The 22,469-nt window shown below is 61.4% G+C and overlaps 2 protein-coding genes across 7 annotated transcripts in view; one reads left to right on the top strand and one right to left on the bottom strand.

Annotated features, from left to right (window-relative positions):
• The window catches only part of LOC309631877 (SCO-spondin-like), a gene marked incomplete at its 3' end in the record, with an annotated part of 40,296 nt that extends 27,696 nt beyond the window's left edge, over positions 1-12,600 (bottom strand). Inside the window, 29 exon segments of the mRNA XM_082398756.1 lie at positions 1-304; positions 388-492; positions 567-694; positions 815-828; positions 831-1,013; positions 1,656-1,790; positions 2,119-2,163; positions 2,166-2,375; positions 2,605-2,640; positions 2,643-2,697; positions 2,820-3,009; positions 3,815-3,911; positions 3,914-4,048; positions 4,283-4,448; positions 4,646-4,852; positions 4,854-5,011; positions 5,014-5,081; positions 5,485-5,834; positions 6,697-7,070; positions 7,164-7,454; positions 7,681-7,719; positions 7,722-7,851; positions 7,902-7,933; positions 8,127-8,216; positions 8,631-8,810; positions 8,984-9,187; positions 9,426-9,450; positions 9,454-9,559; positions 9,789-12,600. Coding sequence (XP_082254882.1) covers positions 1-304; positions 388-492; positions 567-694; positions 815-828; positions 831-1,013; positions 1,656-1,790; positions 2,119-2,163; positions 2,166-2,375; positions 2,605-2,640; positions 2,643-2,697; positions 2,820-3,009; positions 3,815-3,911; positions 3,914-4,048; positions 4,283-4,448; positions 4,646-4,852; positions 4,854-5,011; positions 5,014-5,081; positions 5,485-5,834; positions 6,697-7,070; positions 7,164-7,454; positions 7,681-7,719; positions 7,722-7,851; positions 7,902-7,933; positions 8,127-8,216; positions 8,631-8,810; positions 8,984-9,187; positions 9,426-9,450; positions 9,454-9,559; positions 9,789-9,838 — 4,107 coding nt within the window.
• A 150-nt stretch (positions 12,601-12,750) lies between these two features.
• Positions 12,751-21,146, top strand: ZNF467 (zinc finger protein 467). 6 transcript variants are annotated; one of them, XM_082398747.1, is made up of 6 exons: positions 12,751-13,145; positions 14,716-14,907; positions 15,160-15,235; positions 15,717-15,833; positions 16,654-16,767; positions 19,277-21,146. In XM_082398747.1, the coding sequence occupies exons 3-6, from the start codon at positions 15,202-15,204 to the stop codon at positions 20,764-20,766; spliced, it is 1,755 nt and encodes a 584-aa protein (XP_082254873.1). In that variant the 5' UTR covers positions 12,751-13,145; positions 14,716-14,907; positions 15,160-15,201; the 3' UTR covers positions 20,767-21,146. The 6 variants fall into 6 exon arrangements, with proteins under 6 accessions (XP_082254873.1, XP_082254872.1, XP_082254871.1 ...); XM_082398746.1 differs by lacking the exon at positions 14,716-14,907; XM_082398745.1 differs by lacking the exon at positions 12,751-13,145 and having other exon boundaries at positions 14,510-14,907.
• Positions 21,147-22,469: the final 1,323 nt, after the last annotated feature.

Raw genomic sequence — 22,469 nt, 5'->3', positions numbered from 1 at the left:
GCCACAGGCCTCATAGCCCTGGCCCCCTTCACACTGCAGAGCTGGGCGGAGAGGAGAGAGGCTTGGGTCCCTGAGGTGCAAGGGCACCAGGATGCAACAGCAGCAGGCGAGCCAGCCTGAGGCGACACTCAGGGAGGGCACGGGGGTGCGTGGCGTAGACTCTTGCCAAGCCCCTCCCAAGGCTATTTGCAACGTGCACGCTCCACAGAGCCGCAATTTCATCATGTTTGGTTCATCTAGGAAAGTGTCTAGCGCACAGTAAGCACTCCACACGTATTTGCCCTTGAATGAACGAATGGCTGGCTCTCAGGCTAGGAGCAGTATCCTTGAAGGAGCTGAACGTGTGGTGGGATTGGGCATCGGGGACCAAGGTCGGGGCACACTCACTGGCAGAGCTCCTGGCTGCGCCAGTGCATGTGGGTCCCGGGCCGGGAACACTCGTCTGCGTAGGTGGCGATGGCCGAGCAGAGACAGTCGCCCCCTGAATCACATCTGAGGGAGGGAGCGCTCGGGCCCAGCGCCCGCCACCTCCACGCCCCGCCCTTCCCCAGGCCTGCTGCTCTCACCCGCGGGTGTCATGCACACACCACTCGCAGTGCTGCTCTGGGGGCACCTCCGCATGGCACCGGGCAAAGAGCGGCGGCAGCATCACCCCGCAGCGGGCGCGGGCCCAGCCGGCCCGGTGGGCATTCACCTGCGGGCACACCCCGGTGGACCAGCCAGACTCCTCCGCTGCACCCAGCCTCTCGAGCCCCCCCACCCCGGGTTTCCGCAGCTGCCCCTCCTCCCTTCCCCCTTTCCTGCCCAGCCTCACGGCGCAGGGGGCAGCAGGTCCCCTGGCTCTGGGCAGAGAGGACTGAGGCACCAGGAGTGGGCGGCCAGTTCAGCCATGGGCTCCAGGCAGGACTCCTTGGCGGCTCCGAAGGTCATTGCTGCGTCTCCATCAAAGTCTCCACACAGCCCAGCCACCCGGCCGCGGAGCTCGGGGGACAGCTGCACCAGGACCCGGGTGCCTGGACGGAGAGGGCAGCAGGGGGAAGGACTGTGGAGACAGGATGCCGGAGGCCTTCTTTAGGGCAGGGGGCGGGGAGAAGACCTAGGCGCCTCTTATGTGGGCCTGCTTGACCTTCCCAGGTAAGTACCACCACCCACCAGGGGCGCTGGCTCCCTCTTTCGGGGGTGATGATTGGTGGGGATAGAAGAGACCTACATTTGGGGGGCTAAGGGCAAGAAGTGAGAGCCTACTTTCCTAATTAAACCCAGGTTGGGGGGGGGGTAGAGAAGTTCTCCAAAGGGCAGGATTCCAGACTCCAGGACGGCCTGTGACACCCACCAGCCCCAGAGGCCTCAGTGCAGGCGACTTTTTCCCACAATGGGGGTTATTTTGATTTCCTTTGATTTCTCAGTAACAGTTATTTCTAAATCGCCAACTGCTTGGGTTTGGGTGGTGGGATGTTAGGAAATTTATTTTTATTTCTTCTCTCTAAAACTTGGTATTTTTAAACTGTTTCTTTGGTGAGGAGGTATTGCTTTCATAATGAAGAAAAATATAATTATGAAAACATAATTTGGAGACTCTGACCACACATGAGAAGGAGGAAGAGTTTGTGGGGAGCTTCGGGGTGTGGGTCAGATGGCTGGGGGCGGGGGCTGACCTCCATCCCAGAGCAGGGTGAGGCCCAGGCAGGTGGTGAGAAGCAGGAAGAGGCCTGCACGGCGCAGGCTCAGGCCGGAGCCTGTGTAGACCTTGGGGGACATTACACTCACCCCATTCACTGTCACTGCCTGGCCTGTGGAGGGAGAGAGACATTCAGGCTCAACTTTGGGATAAAGGGGCTCCAAGATCCCCACGAGGCCCTCCTAGCCTCCCCTCCAACCTTTCCTTTGTTCCTCTAGCTGTGTGACCTGGGGCTAGTCATTAGACCTCTCTGGGCTTTAATTTCACGGAGCCTTCCAGAATTATGATTCCCAGCCAAGAGAAGAGGCGCCAGCCCCACTGCACCGACGGCTAGCAGTGGGGAGACACGGGGAACCCCAGACCTCGGCTACCCCTGCAGAGCTGTGATGCCACCTGGGGTGCCCCTTCCTGGCAACGTCACCCTTCAATGTCGCAGCCACCTCTCAGCATGTGCACAACGGTGCTCTGCAGCCGCACGGTCAGCGCTTGGTGCAGGTGAGGCCGCTGGCCCCGCAGGGCAGGTCCTGGGCAGAGACTGTGAAACGGCCGCTGGCCTCTCGCACCAGCAGATACTCGCAGGCCCCGGGGAAGGTGAGGGCCAGCCCATCAAATATCACATAGTGGGGGGCACCTGATGCTTGGCACCGTCCATCGCACCGCTGGCCCGTGCAGCGCCACTGCCGACCCTGGCACACCCCGTGGGCAACGGGGAGAGGGAGACAGATTCACGAAGACAGGGACCTGGAACTGTATCCAGGGGAGGCGGCCGGTCCAGATTCCAAGCAACTCCAGACAGACCCTCAGTTTGGAGGGATGCTGAGGACTCCCGTCGTGCAGGCCAGTCTGGATATCCCACCCACCATCACCCCAGCCCCTAGCCAGGGGTCACTAGGTCACAGGGTTACAGGTCACGGGCTGGGCATACCAAATGTTGTAGTCCTCCTGGATTGCAGCGTTGGGCAGTACCACTGCCCACCGTGACACCAGGGACAGAGCTTGGGAGGTATGCAGCCCTCATCCTGAGCAGAAGCCGGGGACAAAGGGCTCCTGGGAGGACTGCCTGATGCCCCTCCGCCCCCAGTTACACACAGGCAGGGGTCAGGGCAGGGCTCTGGTTAGGGTAGCCCCCTCCAGGACTTACCAGCAGCACAGTTCCTGGGGGACAGACACAGCCCCCCATACTGCCTGGGGGGCAGGAGCCATTGGCACTGGGGCTGTCACAGGTGAGGAGGCAGGCACCAGGGACGTAGACGAGCCCACGGGGGCAGAATACCCACGGTGGGGCGCAGCGTTGAGCAGTGCAATTCCATAGGCCCCTCTCCTGGCAGATGCTGCCAGAGGTGGGGAGGCAGGTAAGGGCCAGGCCCAAACCCAGACTCACTTCCAGGCCCCTGCCCTGCCCTGGGAGAGCCTCAGGATCCCAGGGGTCTGGAGCCCCTAACGTTGAGGGAAAATCCAGCTCTGACACTGGAGACCTGAGCGTCTCACCCCCAACCCCAGTTGTCACAAGCACAGGAAGTGGGACTGTTTCCAGCACCTGGCCATACCTGGGATAGACACTGTCACCCTTTCCTGCCCCAACTCCAATAGAGGCCATTCTCTGGGCTCTGGGGAGGGGCAGAGATATTGAACAACCCTACTCCCAGCACAGGTAGGAAAAGGATTTCACTGAAGTTGCACTCTCACCCACCAAAGCCTGGATCTGGCACAGGCTCTGTAGGGCTGTAACTTGCCTTTACTTCGTAACCCTTTGAAGAGCCTCTGGGCCACACTCAACTGGAATTCAGAGATCTGGGTTCTAGTCCTTCATCATTAACAAGCTATGTGACTCTGCAAGCTATTTAGCCTATCCAAGCCTCAGTTTCCTCATCTGCAAAATGGGAACAATTCTTCCTCTTCCTTCTTTACTAGGTTATTGTAAGAATTAAGTAAGATTAAATAAGGTAATATACGTGAAAGTGCTTTATAGGCCCTAAAGTACTCCACAACTGAGGGGAAGTTATCAGCATTTTGTCATTCTGACGTGCATGCCATCGGCCCGGAACCCACAGAGCTACATCCCTGGCCCCTTTTCTCTAAGCTCCACCTCTTCACCCCCAAGCGTTTTGCCTCCCCCCCACAGGTGTGTGCTCTTACCAGCGGTTGCAGTCCTTCATGGTAGCACTGCCAGGGGCATAGCGATGGGCCCCAAGCTGGCAGGGGCATGAGCCGGGGGGCACACACTGGCCCTCAGGTCCCAAAGCAGCCCCAGGGGGCAATTACAACCGGCCACACAGCTGCCCAGCTCCCCACAGCCTTCAGTCTCCCCACAGTTCCAACCACACACTGGGGCACACTCCTGGTACTCCTGGCCACCAGGACACAGGACAGCTGGGCACAGAGATGCATGCAGGTCAGGGGCATTGCCACTGCTGCTCTGCCCACCCCTCCGGACCTGACAGTCCCTAGGTCTCTGAAAGAAGGCAAACCCAGCAAACTGCCGAGGTCAGAGGTCCTTCTGGGGACCCTCCCCTGCTGCAAAGCCGTTGGATCCCACTGAGCCATTCCTAGAAGGTGCTGGAGGAAAGAGCCTGGGGATGGGGCTGGCCGGCTGAGCAGACTCACGGCAGAGGGTCTGTTCTCTCCAGGAGAGCAGGGCACCCTCCTGGGCACAGCGCCGAGCATAGGCAGCGAGCACGGGGCACAGGCAGTCCCCGCCGGGGGCGCAGCCACACGCAGCTGTCAAGCAGCGCAGGTGGAACGGCTCCCTGCCCACCAGCCCGTGGCACTCCTTGGAGGGAGATGAGGAAGGGGGTCGGCTCCTCTCCCACGGATTCCCCTGTCTCCTCTGGTCCCCACTGCCACCTCCCAGGGCTCAGCAGCCCTGGCACGGCACCAGGGCCCTCCCAGTAGCCCAGGAGGAGGGCAGGGCAGGTATTGACCCCATTTTACAGGTGCAAACAGGAGGAGCGCCCCCAACCTGGCTACCTGGAAGACGGGGCCATGCAAGATGGCACAGGCTGCCCCCGCGAAAATGTGACGCTGAGTGTGGGTGCTGCGGCAGGAAAGTGGGGCGCTGTCCTCCGAGGGGCACCTTCCCTCGCCTGCCACTTGGAACTTGCTAGCAAAGGCGGCAATGCTGGTCTCCACGTCGCCAGCAGGAGTCAGGAAGTCATCCTGCTGGTTCCAGGCCCTCTGTGGCTTCGCCCAGCCACTCACCCGCCCTCCAGCACACCTGGAGGGCATGGCGGGGGTCCAGGGTGATGTAGGCTGCAGGGTCAGACGCTCCCCAGAGGACGCGGGCCCCAGGCCAGCGCAGCAGCAGGAAAGTGGGAGAGGCGCGGGAGACGCTAGGCCCCCAGTGCCGCTCCAGGGCAAGACCACATCCTGCCCGTCCACCAGGACTGCTCCTGCAATAGGGGGTCTGTGAGGGGGCAACCCCCAAAGGGCTGGGCTGGGCTGATGACGGTGGGGGTAGGGCACATTGCAGGATGGGGCTGTCCGAGGGGGAAGGACCTGGGGTAGGAGGGGGGAGGGCCTGTGTCATGGTGGGCTGCCCACCCTGAGCAAGGGGAACTGGAGTGACCCCTGGGAGGTCACGCATCCCACCTACAACCCCCACATGACCCTTAGCACCCACTTTGCCTTTGCCCTTGGAGTCAGTGTGCAGGAGGAGCTGGGCCCTGGCTGTCCAGAGCTGGGAGGGGCCTGCCTGGCTTGGTTACCCCAAGAGGCCTTTCAGATCCCTCAGAACTATATGAATTGTATTTCCCCTCAGGATGGGGCAGAAGATGCCTTGGAAAATCTCCACAGGACTTTATGTCTGCTTCAGAGATGGCAGAGTGAGGGGGAAGTTGAGGCAGTGATTTTGGTTGAGGGAGGCTGGCGGGAGAGCTGGGCTCAGGAACCACAGGGCGGTGTGGATGGAAGGTGCTGGACAGAGCCCAAGTCCACAGGGAGAAGAGAGATGACAGGAGGCCCCTGGGGCCCGAGCCACACTCCAGAGGGCTGCTGGGAGCAGGAGGCCTGGTAGGTAGGTACCCTGAGAGCTGCGGCTACCTGAGTCCCTGAGCTGGACGTGGGTGTCCCCCAGGGAGACCGAGGTGGCGTGGAGGCAGCTCCCAGCGTTGCAGTCCCCGTGCTCCAGTACAGTCAGTAGCTGCCTCTTTACGAAGTCCTCGGGCCGACGGTGAGGGACATGGTGGCGGTGGGGCAGACCCTGAGAGCAGCTCCTGTTCTACTGGTCACCCACGGCACACACTGGGGGCAGCTTCCACGCAGCACGTATGCTGACCGCCTGCCAGCCAGCCAGACTCTGTGAGGTAAGGGGCTTAACCCTCACCAAGGGCTGGCATGTGTGACGTGTGTGTGTGTGCGTGCACGCGTGCACCCGCACGTGGAGGTGTGTGTGTGCATGTTTGGGCAACATGTCTGCTCTCCCTCCTCCCTGTGGGTAATGTATGCTCACCTCTATGTGTGCCTGTGCACACACACACGCTAAATCTACGTGCACACGTGAGAGCATGTCATGTGCGAGCTCCTGTTTGTGTCTATGTTTGTAAGAAGGTGGCCTGGGCCTGAAGCTGGGAAGTCACCTAACTTTATTGGGAGAGGGCTGGGAGGAAGGAGGACCCTTATTTCCCCTGGGGTTGTTTTACAGGAAGTAGCGGGTGACAAGCCCAACTGTCCCGTGTGTGAGAAAACCCCGTGAGGTTGGGTTTTGTTTTGTGCCCCTGGGCTGGGGTGGCGATGACAGCGGGACTTTCACAGGAACCTAAGGAGGAGGCGAGAACCCAAAGGGCAGGCTTGAGGGTCTGCGGCTGCCATCTTCTCTCCAGAATCGTCTCTCTCTCAGCTTTTCTCTGGACGACTGTGTGTTTTGTTTATTTAGTGGTTTGCTTACAGTCCCTTCTCCCCCATAGCACCCCCGCGAGGGCCCCCGCTCTGGCACGACACCCCGCTCTGGCACGACACCCCGCTCTGGCACGACACCCCGCTCTGGCACGACACCCCGCTCCCGGAGTTGGTCCTCTGCACACCTGCACTAGGCTGAAGCGGCGACCCGCCTGGCCCCGGAAAGAGAAGCTCCGCCCATTGAAGGTGAGGTAATGCCCGTCCCCGCCCACCGCGCCCTCGGCGGGGCACGGCGCCTGCGCGCAGAGCCAGAGGCCATCCTGGCCAACGCTGTGGGCGCGAGGGACAGGAGGGCGCGCTCCGGATCGGCCCCACGGCGGAGGGGGAGGGCGGGGGTGGGGGGTGGAGTGGAGGGGGTGGAGGGGGAGGGACCGAGCTGGAGACGCCCTCCCACCCCCCAAAACCCTGGCCCCTCCCTCCCCCGGCACCCCCTTCTCCCCGTTAGCACTAGAGGTCAGCTGATGGAGGTCACCGGCTAGGTTTTTAAGCAGGGCCGTCACTTATGCCTTGAGAGGTCACAGGTCTCTTGTGAAGGAGGCCCCAGAAGGGAGGCAGGTTGAGGAGACAGCATAAGGGAGGGATCAGAGGGGACCAGGGAGCCTCCAGCCCCAGCGAAAAGGCCAGCAAGGCCCGCGGACCCACCGCGGGCTGCGCAGCCGGCGCACGGTGTCACCGGGGTCGTAGCGCCGGCGTCGGTGGTAGCAGGGCCAGCGGGCGGAAGGCACACAGAGGGCGCCGTCCCAGAAGAGGCCGGGCGGGCACTCGCAGCCGCTCACGCACCCTTCCCCGCAGGACCCCTCGCCCCCCTCGCCCACTGCCGAGCAGCTGGGCGGGCAGGCCGAGGCGCAGTCTGAGCACAGCCGGCCCCCCAGGCACAGGCGCTCTGCCGGCACAGGAGTGGGTTGTGAGGCCCAAGGAGCTCCCCTCCTCCCGCCAGATCCCGCTGCCGCTGAAGAGCCAGCAGGCCTTGGCAGCCCCGCCAGAGGGGCGCTCAGGGGGTGGCGGACCCCTCAGGAAACAGGAGCCACGTGAGGGCCCTCGGTCAGTTCCCAGTTCCACAGGGTGGGGAGGCCAGAGGCTGCGCACAGAGGGACGGGCGGGAGCCCTACCGCAGAAGCCGGGCTTCCTCCAGCGCACGTGGATGCGCCGCGCGCACAGTCCTGGGCGTAGCTGGCCAAGGTGGGGCACGCGGCCTCCAGCCGCTCCTCCCGCCCACTGCCCGCCGGGGCCGCAGCACAGTAGGCACAGGGGCAGGCCTCGTGGTACTCAGCAGGGGGCACCTGCCAAAACGGGACAGCCCCTCAGCCAACCAGCCTTCTCCAGTACTCACCAGCGCCTCCCTCCTCTTGCTTCCAAAACGCCCTGGTTTATAACCAAACAGGTGAACACTGCAAGGGACCTTAGAGATAATATATAGGAGCCTCCCAGAGGGGGCGCCCTGACCGACGGCCCAAAGCAATTTGGTGGCTGGACCAGGTGCCCCCTTTGGCACCTCCCCGGCACTCCCCCTTCCCACCCCTCCAGTGCCTGATGCCACCTCCACCCCCACCTGTACCTGGGCATGGCATTCCCTGCATGGACCGTCCAGCAGCTGATGGCACACATCTTGGGCTGCAGCCTGGTGGCGCAGTGGTTAAGAATCCGCCTGCCAATGCAGGGGACACGGGTTCGAGCCCTGGTCCGGGAAGATCCCACATGCCACGGAGCAACTAAGCCCGTGCGCCACAACTACTGAGCCTGCGCTCTAGAGCCCGCGAGCCACAACTACTGAGACCGCATGCCACAACTACTGAAGCCCGTGCGCCTAGAGCCCGTGCTCCGCAACAAGAGAAGCCACCTTAATGAGAGGCCTGCGCACCGCAATGAAAAGTAGCCCCTGCTCGCTGCAACTAAAAAAAAGAAAGCCCACATGCAGCAACGAAGACCCAATGCATCCAAAAATAAATAAATAAATACATTAATTAATTAATTAATTAAAAAAAAATTCTAACTGCCCTTCGGGGGAGCAGGTGACGGCCGGGGCTGTGCCTTTCCCGCAGGCTGGGGTCTGTGGACCCACCTGGGAGTTTGTGGCTGGACCAGCTGTGGCAGGGCTGGGAGCAGCCATCCCGCCAGCTGTGTCCCCAAGACCAGGCACAGCACTCCTCCAGGCTTCCCACAGAAGCGTTAGCTGAGCCTGCCCTTGGCTGGCACAGCCATGTGGCAAAGCAGTGGCCCTCAAGGCTGGCTTCGGCAAGGGCTGTGGTGGGTAGAAAGAGAGAATGGGGCAGAGCCAGACGGTCAGCCTGGACCGGACTTCCCTCCCCAGGCAGCCTGCCACCTCCAGGAAACCCCGGATCTGGGCTAATCTCAGGCGCCTACCCAGGGTGCAGTGGGTGCCCCCCCCCCCCAGCCTGGGCAGCAAGCCCTCACCGTCTGGTTCCATGAAGCAGGCCTGGTTTCTGGGGGCCTGGGTCCACCAGATAGGGGGAGGGGAGAAGATGTTAGCGTTCAGCCCCATCCCTGGGAATGGCCTGGGACATTCAATCTGGTCACCTACTCTCTGAGAGGCTTTATCATGTAATTTTCCCTTCTTGGTCTCAATTTCCAAAGCGAGAATGATCTCGGGAAGGCGGACTGAAGGGTACGGGGAGCAGGCATCATGACTCTCCCTGCGCTGCCCACGGAAGTGCCCACTCATCCACCACCTCCACCCCTCTGGAGCCCACCCACGACCTGCTTCCCAAAGGCCCGCTTCTCCAGGTCACCACTCGGTCCTCCCCTACTCTAAGGATGTCACCCCACGGCTCTCTCCTGATCGGCAGCCAGCCCAGGCTCCACGTCACTCACCTGTAGATGGGACACAGCCTCGCACGGCCACTCCAGGTCAAGTCCAGCCGTCAGCCCCGGCGCTGGTAATGATGGAGGCTGGTGCAGGGCACCAGGTCCTCCTGACGGGGGGTTGCTTCCTCCTCCACCAGGATGGTCTCTGTCCGCTTACACCACTGCCTGCCCATAGATGGGGACCAACAGCTGCGGCCACCATCCCCATCTGTCCGAGAGGCCCTATCCTGTGACCCCACTCCCAGTGGAGAGTTAGTTAACTGAGGAGCAGGCTAAGTTAAGCAGGCTGAGAGAAGGGGGGCGCGGGAAGGAGTCTGGCTGCCCCAGAGGGTCCTCGGCCTGGGGCAGGAGGAGAAGGATCTTAGTCCGAGGGGCCCCAGGGTGGGCTGCTTACCCATTAGCCAGTGCCCATGCCGTCCCAGAGAGGAGGGCAGGGAGCAGCATGGCGACCCCCAGGTCACCTTTGGGGGCTGTGAGGCTTTGGGGAGCCAATGCTGTGGCAGGTGAGCTGAGGCCGGGGCTGGCCTCCCCAGCCCCACACTGCTGCTACTGCAGCCTGGGGTCAGTGTGTCCAAGGCAGCCTGAGACAGCGAGCGTGAGGCCCGTGGCACTGGGGAGGCTTTATTTCAGCCCCATGCCCTGGAGCACCAGCTGCCCAGAACCAGATTGGACCTGCCTACACATCACACAGTCGCCTCAGAGGCCAGTTCTCCCTGGAAACAAACCCCTTCCTGGTGTGTGTGTGTGTGTGTGTGTGTGTGTGTGTGTGTGTGTGTGTGTGTGTGTGTGTGTGTGTGTGTGTGTGTGTGTGTGTGTGTGTGTGTGTGTGTGTGTGTGTGTGTGTGTGTGTGTGTGTGTGTGTGTGTGTGTGATGGGGGGGTCCGTGTGTCCCAGGTCACAGCCAGACATACTGGGCCTCTGAGAGTGCACACTCTCAGGCCCTACCACCAATGAACGTGGACGGGGCAAACCACACTCTCTTTCTGGGACTCGATTTCCTTACCAGTAAAAACCTCAGGGGCCTCCCAGGGAATCACAGGTGGGACAGGGGCTCCACGAATACTTTGAAATTGTGTGTGTGCATGTTTTTCTGATGACAGTTCCATAACTTTTATTAGATTCTCAAGGGGGGCCGTGACCCCACAATAGTGTTAAGAGTCACAGGGCCACGGCCTTCCAGCCCTCAAATCCTGAGTGTACGATCCTCTCCCCTGTCCCCTTCCTGCTTCTCCTGCCCCCTCTCCTACCAAGCACTCCAGAAACGAGGGTCAGTCAGCAGAAGGAATGGGGTTTCCAGGGCGATTGGACTGTTTGCGGACAGAGGGATGACGTGCGCCCTTCCCTCTGTGCGGTCTGACTTCTTACTGAGGGTGATCATGTGTGCCTGGCTGGGTCCACCCTGCTCTCCTAGGGTCCCTGGGATCCAGAACCAGGAAGCCCAGACAGGGGAACGAGAGCCAGCCTCAGGGAGGAGTGCCTGGGCTAGCAAGCGTGGGGGGCAGGAGGCAGAGGGGCCCGCAGCCGGCTCCCCCAGCCCTGCAGGCAAGGCAACCGGATGGGATAATCCGAGCAGAGCATCCGGTTGCAAGAGGGTTGGGCAGCAGCTCGCTCCCCAGGGGGATCCTGGTTACATCCTGGTTACCGGTTACCAGCTCCGAGGACACCCAGGCTGGAGGGTGGCCTGGGCCCCAGATCGAGTAACCCTCCAGCCCCTAAACCTGGTGCGCCTCCAAGCATCGCACACAGTCACCCCACCTGCGGTGGGCAGGGTCGGGGGGAGGCTGCCGGGAACCAGAGCCCTGCCAGGCATTCTTCTGGGCCGACCCTCGGTCCTGGGCCAGGAGAGGGTGCAGTGAATCCCTCAGGGAGCTCTCGGATGGGGTCCTCGGAAAGGTCCAGGGTCAGGCCGTGGACACCCAGCTGTTCCCAGCCTCTCACACATGCACACCCGGACACTCTCCCTCTGGCACCTAACACACACACTCGCACTGCAGGTCTTACAAGGACAGACGGAGGTGCTCGTGCCCCACCCTGGCACACAGTGATGTATTCTGCGCCCAGGGCCGTCCTGCAGCCTGGTGAGCGGGCCCGACACTGAGCGGCTGAAGCAGCCCATACAGAAGGTAGAAGAGCCCTCCACAGCCGATTCCGAGGCACCCTGTGCTCTTCCGGGTACCACCTGTTCCTGTCCCCCTCATCCTAAGCATCAACAAATGCTGATGTGCCCCTGCTGCACGCCGTGCTTCTCTGTGCCCTGGTACCCCCTCCAGGTGGTGCGGTGTGGAAGCCAGGGGAGGCTGCTCTTCGCACCGAGTCATCCCCACCCCTCCCCGAAAAGCCACACGTGGATTGGGGAGAAATACAAGTCACGTCCTTCTCTCGAAAGAGGGCAGGAGGGAGGAAGCTGGAACCCAGAGGAGATGGGAGAAAGATTAGAGAGGGAGGCCCGGAATAACCAGCCCACATTTTAGATGGAGGAGGACGGGATATGGGGAGCTTTCAGGGGTGGGGGTGCCCAAGTGGCAAAGCTGAAGAGAAGCATCACAACCAGGGGCAGGGATGTCTGAGGGCTGAGGGCACCCCTCCACACCCGACTGGCAGAGGTTTCCAGCCGGGTGGGAGGATCCGCTCCCCACCACGCCCAGGGGACTCTCCCCTCTCGTCGGCAGCGGCTCCCCAGGATGCCGCCGCCGTGGGGAGTCTTCACCCCATCCGACTCCGGCCTCACCCCCGACGCCTCCTCGCCAGCCCTGCCTTTTCCCAGGTGACCTGGTTCTAAGCCCCCACCCCAATTTCTACTTCGAAGGTCACGTTCTTAGCAGGCACTGGGGCCCAGCCTGGTCTCCTTCGGGCTCTCCTCACCGCCCCCAAGGGATCCGGCTCCCGCGATGGGTCTAAGATCGGTGGGGGGCGGGGGGGGGGTACGGGTCTGGGTGGATCCGAGTGGGATCAGGGTGGAGAGCGGGGGCAGGGCCGCAGTTTCCCAGACCGACCCCACCGACCGACAGTCGGGGACTCGAGCCCACCGCGGGGAGCGCGGCGCAGACACATTCCGGCCGGCACTTGCGATTCAAAGACAGCAGCGCAGACACTAGCTCCCTTCCCCTTAACAGGCCCCCTCCTTTTCCCCCCCAACTCCACACCGCCCCCCGACGCCCCGCGCTCCACCTTTCCCCTGGCTCCTCCCTCCGCGCCTGCCGGCACCCTCCCTCGCAGCCCGAGTGCCCTTCCTCCCTGCCTCCTCTCCCTCCTCCACCCCTTCCCCCCCCCCCCCGCACTCCTCTCCCTCCCGACCCCTTCCCCTCCCCCGTCCTTAGCTCCCACTTTCCATCACCTACTGCGGGCCGTCGTTCCTCCAGAGCCTCACCTGCCCGCCTAACCCGCTGGGCACCCTCTCCACTCCTGGGCACCCTGTCCCCGACCTCCCCCACTGGCTGCCCCGCTGCCCCCCTCCCGCCTCCTCGCTCCCCTCCCCCTCCCGGGCGCCGCTTCCCCGCTCCCGCTCCCGCTCCCTCCGCGTCTTTTCCTCTCCCCTCCCCGCGAAGTTTCGGGGCTGTCAGTCTGTCAGTCTCCGGGCAGCCCGCACCGGGACTGCAGGCGGCGGGCGCCATCGCGAGCCGAGCCCGCGGGGGCAGGAGGCCGGGGCGCCGGGGTCCGGGCGGCAGCGGGGAGACCGTGGAGGCGCCCAGGGCGGGCGCTCCGCCGCTCCCCCGCCACACCCGCACTCGCAGCCACCGCCCGTGCGGCGCAGGTGACAGCCCCGGGGGTGCGGGCGCCCCGAGCGCAGGAGGGGTGGGGTGGGGCTGGAGGGGGAGCGAGGGCAGAGGAGCGGCGAGGGCCGGAGAAGGGAGGGGTGGGACCGGGGAGGAGGGCCGGCTGGGGGGGTCAGGGCTTCCAGGAGAGCGGAGAGCCGGCATCCAGAGGGATGGGCGGGGGCTGGGGAGAGGGGGCCGGGTGGGAGTCAGGTGGGAAGGGGTGGGAGGCCCCCGAGGGCAGGGAGTGGGGCGTCTCAGGAGAGGGGGGAGGGAGTGTGGGAGGGGGCCGAGGGGCCGGGGAGGGAGTCGAGGCGCGAGGATCGGGCGTTTGGGAGGGGCGCGAAAAGGGCGCTGACAGGTGAGCCCGGGAGCCGGGAGGGGGTCGGGACCTGGAGTGAGCTCCAGGCGGAGGGGCTCCGGGGGACAGGCGGAGGCGGGGAGGGGGGGTGGGAGGGGTCTGCGCGAGAAGAAAACTTGGGAGGGGTGAGAAGTCAGTGGGGAGCAGAAATGGGGAACGGAGCCCCGGAGAGGCAGGGGAGGGGACGCGGAGGTGGGTTGGGAGGCAGGGGCGGGGAGGGCAGGGCCGGTGAGGCAGTCGGAGTGAGCGCGGAGCCTCAGACCCGAGGCTTGGTGGGGGCCGGGCGACTAGGCGGGAGCTCGGGGCGGGGGGGGGGGGGGCGGACTGGAAGGGGGAGGGGAAGAGCAGTTCTGGGGAGTGGGGACCAGGAAGGAAGGGAAGCGAGAGCCTGCTGGGGAGGCAGAGGGGGAAGGGAGACGGGGCCTCGGAGGGGAAGGAGAGCTGCAGGAGGGAAGGAGGGAGGGAGGGAGGGAGGGAGAGAGTGGTGTGGGGAGAGGAGGAGGAGGGCTGGGGAGCGGGGGGGGGGCGGGAGGGAACTGAGGTGAAGAGAGGAAAGGAAACCAGAGTGGGGGAGGAGAGGGAGAGGGGAGGGGAGAGCCGGGAGGAGGAGGGCGGTGTTGGGGAGGAAGGAAAAGAGGAGGGGGAAAGGAAGGCAGAGGGTGTGCGGCCGGGGAGGGGGAAGGAGCCGGGGGAGAACCGGGAGGGGAGGGAAAGGCGGCCCTGAGCCTGGGGAGGGGGAGGGGAGCTCTGCCGCGGAGGCTGCCCCAGCGGCGGGTCAGGGGGGCGGTGGCTGCGGAGGGCAGACCCGAGGGGGCCGAGAGGGGTTGGCAGGCAGGCTGTGGGCAGGGGGAGGAGCCGGAGGGGCGGGGCAGGGGGCGGGGCTGGAGAGCCAGCCGGCTTCCGCGGGGGAGAGAGGGCGGAAGGCGGAGGGAGCGGGAGAGGGGAGGGGTGGAGGGGAGGCTGCCAGAGAGACTGGGGGGGAGGGGAGTCTGCTGGGGGAGGGGCAGGGGACCCGCTGGAGGAGGAGCCGCGAAGGCGGCTCGAGGGCCGGGTGTCCAAGCCTGGGAAAGCCCCGCGGGGGAGGGGCGATGGTTGGGAGGTAGGGTTTTGGGGAGGTGAAGCCAGAGTTATTCCTGCCTCCGGTGAGGACCCTCCTCCGAGGGCCTCCCCACCAGTTGCCCAGTAGCGATCCTCACCTCCGCCCCTAGGCTGGCTCCTATTTCACCGGCTCCTGCAATGACAGCTGGAGGGCCTAGGAGACGAAGTTCCCCGCTCTCCCCTCTGGTCTCCCACCCTCCACCCTCTCCCCAGAGAATCGGTTGATTCCTGACACCCCCAGGCAAGGGCCCTGGGGGGTGAGGAGCGCTGAAGGGCTGGTGCTGGCTCTGAGAGACCTGCAGGTGAGGGTGGCAGGCTGATTTCCGGAGCTGACCTGAGCTTAGCTTGCAGAAATGGCTTCAAGGCCTTCGCCTTGGTCCACCTTCAAAGGTCTCTGCTTTCTGAAATCCACGTTCCCTCATTTCCCTCACCTGTACCTGAGGGCATCGCCTCTGGAGCTCCTGGAGATGGCTGACGGGGAGAGGTTGGGCAGAGCCAGGACCCAGGTGGAAGCTGTCTGAGAAGAATCTGAACAAGGCTGTCTTTCTCCTTAGGGTCTGTGGCCGGATCCCCAGGAGGAGTTATCCTGGGTTGCCATGAGAGAGACCTTCGAGGCCCTCAGGTCCCTGGGTGAGCCAGCAGAACTGAAGGGACTTGGATGGGGGGCGGGGGAGTAGGATTCAAGAACATACTACGCCTGCTGCTTCCCTAATTCAGACAGCAGAGCATCCTCAGGAGGCTGCAACCCTGATACCCCAGAGACCCTGGGAGCCTTTCTTTAGGGCAGCATCCTTTCCGGTTTCATCAGGAAGAAGGCCTGGTCCATGTTGGAGGTGGTGCTAGTACTCACAGAACACCAGGATATTTAAATCTCTTCTCTCTCTTCCTTCTGTCGCCTGTCCTTGACGCAGTGCAAGGGGGCTGAGGTCGATACCTGGCCAAGCCACTGCAGGGCCTGGCTGTCCCTTGTCCATGCTAGTTAGAGACCCTTCCTTCCTGAGCACATGGGGAAAACCCATGGGGTGGGCTGGGAAGGGGAAGACCTCCCCATCTTTGATCACCTCTTCTGTACTTTGTGCTTTACTTGGACCCATCCTTTTGCCTGTAACAGGACTCTCTGTGGGACAGCCGGAGATGGCCCCCCAAAGTGAGCCTGGGGAAGAGTCCCATAATGCCCAGGAACAGATGTCCCCTCCCCGGGAAGAGAGAGCGCTGGGCAAATGCTCAGGTAAGTAAGTGGGGCCAGGGAAGGTGGCTCAGGGCGGAGTCTTCCTTCCTTTGTTCGTCAGGTATTTATTGAGCACCTACTAAGTGCCCCGTGCTATTCTAGATATTCAGGATACCTCAGTGACCAAGGAGACAAAGATCCCTACCTTCCAGGAGCTTAATCCTAGCGAGGGCAGAGGGTCAACAGACAACAAATGTAGAAATAAGTGTACTTATAACCTGTGTTAGAAGAGGAGAGGCTATGTGCTTTGGGGGTGTAAAGCAGGGTGAGGGAGCCTGAGAGCACTGCAGGTAGGGGTGGGGCAGGCTGGAGGATTAAATAGTGGGGTGAAAGTAGGCCTCATTGGGAAAGTAAGATTGGAAAGAGGTGAGGGAGGCAGCTAAGCAGATACGGGGAGAAGATGCCTAAGGCAGGCGTGGACCTGGCTTTCTGACACCCCGATCTTCTCTAATGATTTTCCTTGGAACTGGAGTCCACCTGGTGGCTGGGAGGTTCCCCATCTCCCCTCCTAGGAGCCTCATGTAAGCCTCAGGGCAGGGACCCTTCCTTGCTTCCACTATCTTACACACACATATTCCAGAAACTCCTCACAGCTGTGGCTCTTGCAACCTGCACGGCCTTAGCAGCTGCCCTGCTTGAAGGAGCCTGAGGCTGCCCTGGGGCAGCTGGGAATTCAGCCCCTGCAGGTATGATGTGGGATGCAATCCTGCCGGTGGGGCTGGGACCGGGGTCTCAAAAGCCCCTGCTTCCTAGCGCCAGTGGGGAGCTCTGTCCATCTCTGATGTCTGCGGCATCCTTGAGGTAGCCTGTTCTCTGCCAGGGCGCGAGGCCCCCAGACCAGAGGAAGGTGCCCACACTGAACAAGCTGAAGCTCCCTGCAGAGGAGGCCGGGCATCTGCACCACGGAAGGCTGAGCCCATGGGCTCCTGCCCAGGTGAGTGTTCCCAGCTCTCCATCCCACCAGGGGGCCAGGCGGAGGGAGCAGGGGTCTGCCAGCTCCCGAGCTGCTATCTGAGGAGGCAGCCACCCCGGGCCCTACCAACCCAAGATGAATCAGGCCCTGGCACCTTTCTGCTGTAGAGCTTCAGCACGCAGAGGGAATTCTACATCCACAGACAACAGGAATCAGAGAGGCCGGCCCCCAAAGAGAAACACACTCTCACCTCAACATCCTCCAGGAGTCTTAACTTCCCAGCCTGTCTCCCCCAGTCAAAGTTCATTCCTGTTGACAACTTGAATTATGATTCCCAGGAAGACATATGGCGTTGATCAACCTTTTCATTGTCTCTCCCCAGACATGCTCATTCCCCCAAATCTCCACTGATCTCGGTGCTACGCAAATGCTCCAAAGCTGTTGTATTTGACGCATCTCCCCCACACGCAAGGCGATCAAACAGTTCGTTCTCTCTCCACAGTCCTACCCATCACTTCCTTCCACTACCACCAGCTTTATCACCTTCTGCCTGAGTGATGTCACTTATTCCACAAGGGCTTATTTAGTGCCCACTAGGTCCAGGCTGTGTTAGGTAGAGCGGGAAGAGAGGGGCTCTAGAGTGACACAGTCCTGGTTTGAATCCTTGCTCCACATTTTTTGGCTGAGTGATCTTGGATTAGGCTAGAGGAGCCTCAGTTTGTTCACAAGAAATAAGAGTAACTTCTGCACAGGGGTTTTTGTGAAGGTTTGTGAGAGTGTATATACAGTGCTTCGTCTGCAGTTGGCACTCAGTCCATGAGGCAATCCTCATTTTTATTAGATGCGTAAAGAAACAGAACACAGGATGTCTGCCCTCCAGAAACTGAAATCTGATACCAATATGAGCTAGAATAAAGAATTAAAAGCACAAATAACAATAAAGGCATGTCACAAGGAAGTGTAAAAGTGTCAACAGTTAACTGTTTATATGAGATCCTCGTACGTTGGATTTGTCCAAGATTTTGTTGATTTGTGCTCCATATTGAGAGAGGTGTAGACTTCAGCTAGGATGAGGGTGAGGGTGGAGGATGGGAAAACATTCTAGGCTGAGAAGAGACTTCGAACTAGGGAAGTTGACACGTGACTGGGGTTACAGAAGACCAGCTTGCCTGAAGTGAGGGGTTTATGCCTGGGAGTATTAAGAGAGTTGGACTAGGTTGGCGTGAGCCTCAGATGCAGCTAGAACTTAACTTTATCCTCTAAATAATAGGGAGCTATTGATGGTTCTTCAGTAGAAGAGGGGCACAATGAAAATGAAAGCGATATCACAGTATGATAAATAGTTGTTTGGAACTGATGGATGGGTAAAAGAAACTAGGAGTAAATCTAATTGTGATACTCCATGTGTAATGTAACCAAGGCTCAGGCTATTACAGACTTTTAGAGCCAGACAGGACCTCCGATCAGCTGCTACAAAGGTTCTCAAACAAGAATCATTTTGGGAGCTTGAAAGAAAGAGAACAGATTCACTGGCCCGGCTCCCATAGATGCATTTTGTGAAAGTTGCCCAGGAGATTATGACATGGCACCAGATTTAGGAACCATGAACTGGTCCAACCTTTACGCCTAAGCAAGCTAACAAACTTAGTTCAAAGAGATTAAGTGACTCAACCATGGTCACGCTGCTGCTTAGTGGCAGAGGAGAACCCAAGGGGACACTCCCGGTCTGGGTCCTGAGCTCCTTCCTCTTGGCTGGGCCATTGCAGTGCCCAAGAGGGGCAAAGCTCCAGGGGAACCCATCTCCAACCTGCTCCCTAAGAGGGCTCTCCCTGCTTCTCCAGCGGTGGCACCATCCGTTGGTCCCCCAAGTCCTGTAAACTCAATCCTCTTCTTAAACTGGGATTTCCCACCTGGCCCTGTGATTGCAGCAATGAAGGGAGTAGGAGCAGGAGGAGCCTTTGAGAAACCACAGGAAGGAAGGCCAAGGTACTCAGTGGCCACTGGGGAGGAGCTAGAGAGCAAGGGGGGCGTCCAAGGTGAAAGTCAAGGTTCCAAGTCCAGCCCCCTGGGAGAAGGAGGCTGTAGACCTACTGTTGACATCAGCGGGGTAGATCTGGGAAGGTGGGGTGTTTGGCGGTAAGCCTGCTGAGCTGTAGCCAATTCGCAGGACACTCAGGGGAGTTGCTCAACTGGAGAGGAGAGGTTGAGGTTCCAGAACAGAAAGATCTGGGGGGGCCACGTGGACACATGAGCCAGGACAGGAACCTGAGGACTGAAGCTTGAGGGAGAGTAAGGGGAGGCTACTCCAGAGGCCGGGAGGCAGGCAAACCGGGGCGAAAGCGTCCCCGCAGCAGAGAGCCCAGGAGGAGGGCTTGCAGTGATCTTTGGGTTTGGTCATTCCCAGGAATTTCCCAGTGGAAAGAGCAGAAGCTAGACTTCAGGGCTCCAGGAAGTGGCGGTCGTATTGGCAAATAAGCGGCGCATAAATAAACGTGGGGCTTAACAGACTCGCCTTGTTTTGATCTTTCAGGGGAGGAGTGGATGCTTCGGAAGGTGAAGGTGGAGGAGGAGGTTCGGCAGGCGGAAGAGGAGGGGGAATGGCCCCAGCGTCTGTCATTACTCCCCAGCCCCTTCCCCGCACCTGACCTGGGGCCTCTGGCCGCCGCCTACAAGCTGGAGCCGGGGGCCCCAGGGCCACTGGGTGGGCTCGCGCTGGCGGGGTGGGTCCCGGCCTCGGAGAAGCCCTATGGCTGCGGGGAGTGTGAGCGCCGCTTCCGGGACCAGCTGACCCTGCGGCTGCACCAGCGGCTGCACCGCGGCGAGGGCCCTTGCGCCTGCCCGGACTGCGGCCGCAGCTTCACGCAGCGCGCGCACATGCTGGTGCACGAGCGCAGCCACCGCGGCGAGCGGCCCTTCCCGTGCTCCGAGTGCGGCAAGCGCTTCAGCAAGAAGGCCCACCTGACCCGCCACCTGCGCACGCACACGGGCGAGCGGCCCTACCCGTGCGCAGAGTGCGGCAAGCGCTTCAGCCAGAAGATACACCTGGGCTCGCACCAGAAGACGCACACGGGCGAGCGGCCCTTCCCCTGCCCCGAGTGCGAGAAGCGCTTTCGCAAGAAGACGCACCTGATCCGCCACCAGCGCATCCACACGGGCGAGAGGCCGTACCAGTGCGCGCAGTGCGCGCGCAGCTTCACGCACAAGCAACACCTGGTGCGGCACCAGAGGGTCCACGAGGCGGCCGGCCGCGCCCCGTCCTCCCCCGACGCGCCCTTCTCGCCCACGTCCCCTGCCCCGTCCCCCACTCCGTCCCCTCCCGGGCCCAAGCCTTTCTCCTGCTCCGACTGCGGCCTGAGCTTCGGCTGGAAGAAGAACCTCGCCATGCACCAGCGTCTGCACCGCGGCGAGGGGCGCCCTTTCGGGTGCGACGAGTGCGCACTGGGCGCCGCCGTGGACCCCGCCGCTGCCACCGAGCCCTTGGCCTGCGCGCCCCCGGGCGCTCCCGCGAGCCAGCGGTCCTTCCTTTGCCCGGACTGCGGGCGCGCCTTCGCCCACGGGCAGCACCTGGCGCGGCACCGGCGGGTGCACACGGGCGAACGGCCCTTCGCCTGCGCGCAGTGCGGCCGCCGCTTCGGCTCGCGGCCCAACCTGGTGGCCCACTCCAGGGCCCACAGCGGCGCCAGGCCCTTCGCCTGCGCGCAGTGCGGCCGCCGCTTCAGCCGCAAGTCGCACCTGGGCCGCCACCAGGCGGTGCACACAGGCAGTCGGCCCCACGCCTGTGCCGTGTGCGCCCGCAGCTTCAGCTCCAAAACCAACCTGGTCCGCCACCAGGCCGTCCACACGGGTTCCCGCCCCTTCTCCTGCCCTCAGTGCGGCAAGAGCTTCAGCCGCAAGACCCACCTGGCGCGACACCAGCGCATCCACGGCGGCGCCGCCGCCCACCCGACCTCCGAGTCTGACCTCTTGGCTCCCGCCTGGCCCACTCCCGCCGAGGGGGCGGCATCCCCTCTCTTTTTCTGAGTCTCGTTCTAGGCCGGACCCTGCCTTTGCCTTCTTTTGTTCCCTGGTTCCGGAGACCCATGCCCGAAGACATCTCCTGGGCGGAGGAGCACGACGGCCTGGACAGCCTCTGGCCATTTTCCTTCCCTCTCTGTCTTGCTGGGGAGAAGTCTGGAAAGGATAACCGGCTTTGACATTCTGGGACAAAAACAGAGCTGAGAGTGAATCCTTGCTAGGAACAGTTTAGGCCGAGTTCCTGGAAATCTCCCACCCAGAGACCCCATCGGAAAGCAGACATTTCCTGGACCACTCCTGACCAAAGACTTTGTCAGGAACCCCTACGAGGGAGGGAAAGAATGATGATCTGTGTACTGAAAGTTTCATTAAAATTGCAATCTGAAGGTTCTGGGGCTGTGAAATGAGTTGGGGGGATGGAACACCAGACTTTTCTCATCCACTCACTTACGTTAATCCACACACAGACACCCCTTCCCTTCCTATCCTGCGTGAGTTAAATTTAGCCAGCTGCTGGTAATGGGCTTTATCAAATCAAAATATGATCCAGCTAATTGCTAAATCACCATCTTGCTCCCTGCCTTTAGCTCAAATTGACAAGGAAGAAACATCAGTATACATTTCTCATGCCAGGTGTCAAAGGCTAGAACAGCAGGGAATGCAAAGAGAGGGGACAGGGTGCCCCTGGCCACTCCTATGGGGACGGCGTGCCACCAAGGGCTCTGGAGCTCCAGGGCTCTGCCTCTGTTTGCAGCTCTCCCAAGGGGATCTCAGAACAGCAGCCCCACCTGCCACTCTGCCTGGCAGCAGGAGGAAGGACGTTAGTGACAGATGAAGGTTGCTTTCGCATCACACTTTCCCATAGGTTCTCTCTTTATGATGGGTGCAGACGTTTCTGTAGCCGTGCTTCCCCAGCCTAGACTGGCAGGCGAGCTGGGCTGGCTGGCAGTGACAGGGAGGGGTAGGATGATGGGGGAACGTGTCAGACTTGGAGGGAGAAGTCTTACCTTTGACCTTTCCTCAGCTTCTTGTAGGACTTGCGGCAGAGTCCTCATTTTCCTGGGCCTCTGCTTTCTCATTAAAATAAGATTGCTGATGTTGATGAGGGCTGAGGCTTTTTTTCCAATTCTAATGGCACTATCACCAAAAATAACCCTAGCAAATATTTATTGGGTGCCTACTATGTGCCAAGCCCTGCACTAGGCACTGGGAAACAACAGTAAGCAAGACAGACAGGTCCCTGCCCTCACAGAGCTTGCAGGAAAAGCGTGAGGAGTGCGGGGTTAGGGCCAGCACAGAGGGCTTCGGGAGTGGCGTCCCAAATTCAGGAAAAGTCAAAGGAGGTTCCCAGGATGAGGACACCTGTAAAGTGAGCCCTGAAGGATGGGAGCAAATAGCAAGTGGGTAGCCCCTCCTCCTGGTCCTTTTCCTGGGTTCCCACAGCCTTCCTATCCCAGTTTTATAAGTCCAACTGGTCTGAATATGCAAGACCTGGGAAATCTTACGTGGCACCCAGCCCCACAGCCATTCTGGTGATGACCGTTGTGCTGGGGGAGGTGGAGAAAGACGAAGAGCCAGGCTGCCCTTCTGAGTCAGAGCACAGTAGTGAACAGAGGACCGTGCCTCTTGCCTGCCTGGGGCTTCAAGACCGTCCCAACGGCTTAGCTGGCTCCTTCAAGCACCCACACCAATGAGCTGGCACCCAACGC

This window comes from Balaenoptera borealis (assembly GCF_965194805.1).
Source record: "Balaenoptera borealis genome assembly, chromosome: 7".
Taxonomy (NCBI): Eukaryota; Metazoa; Chordata; class Mammalia; order Artiodactyla; family Balaenopteridae; genus Balaenoptera; species Balaenoptera borealis.
This window is presented reverse-complemented; position numbering and strand designations above follow the sequence as displayed.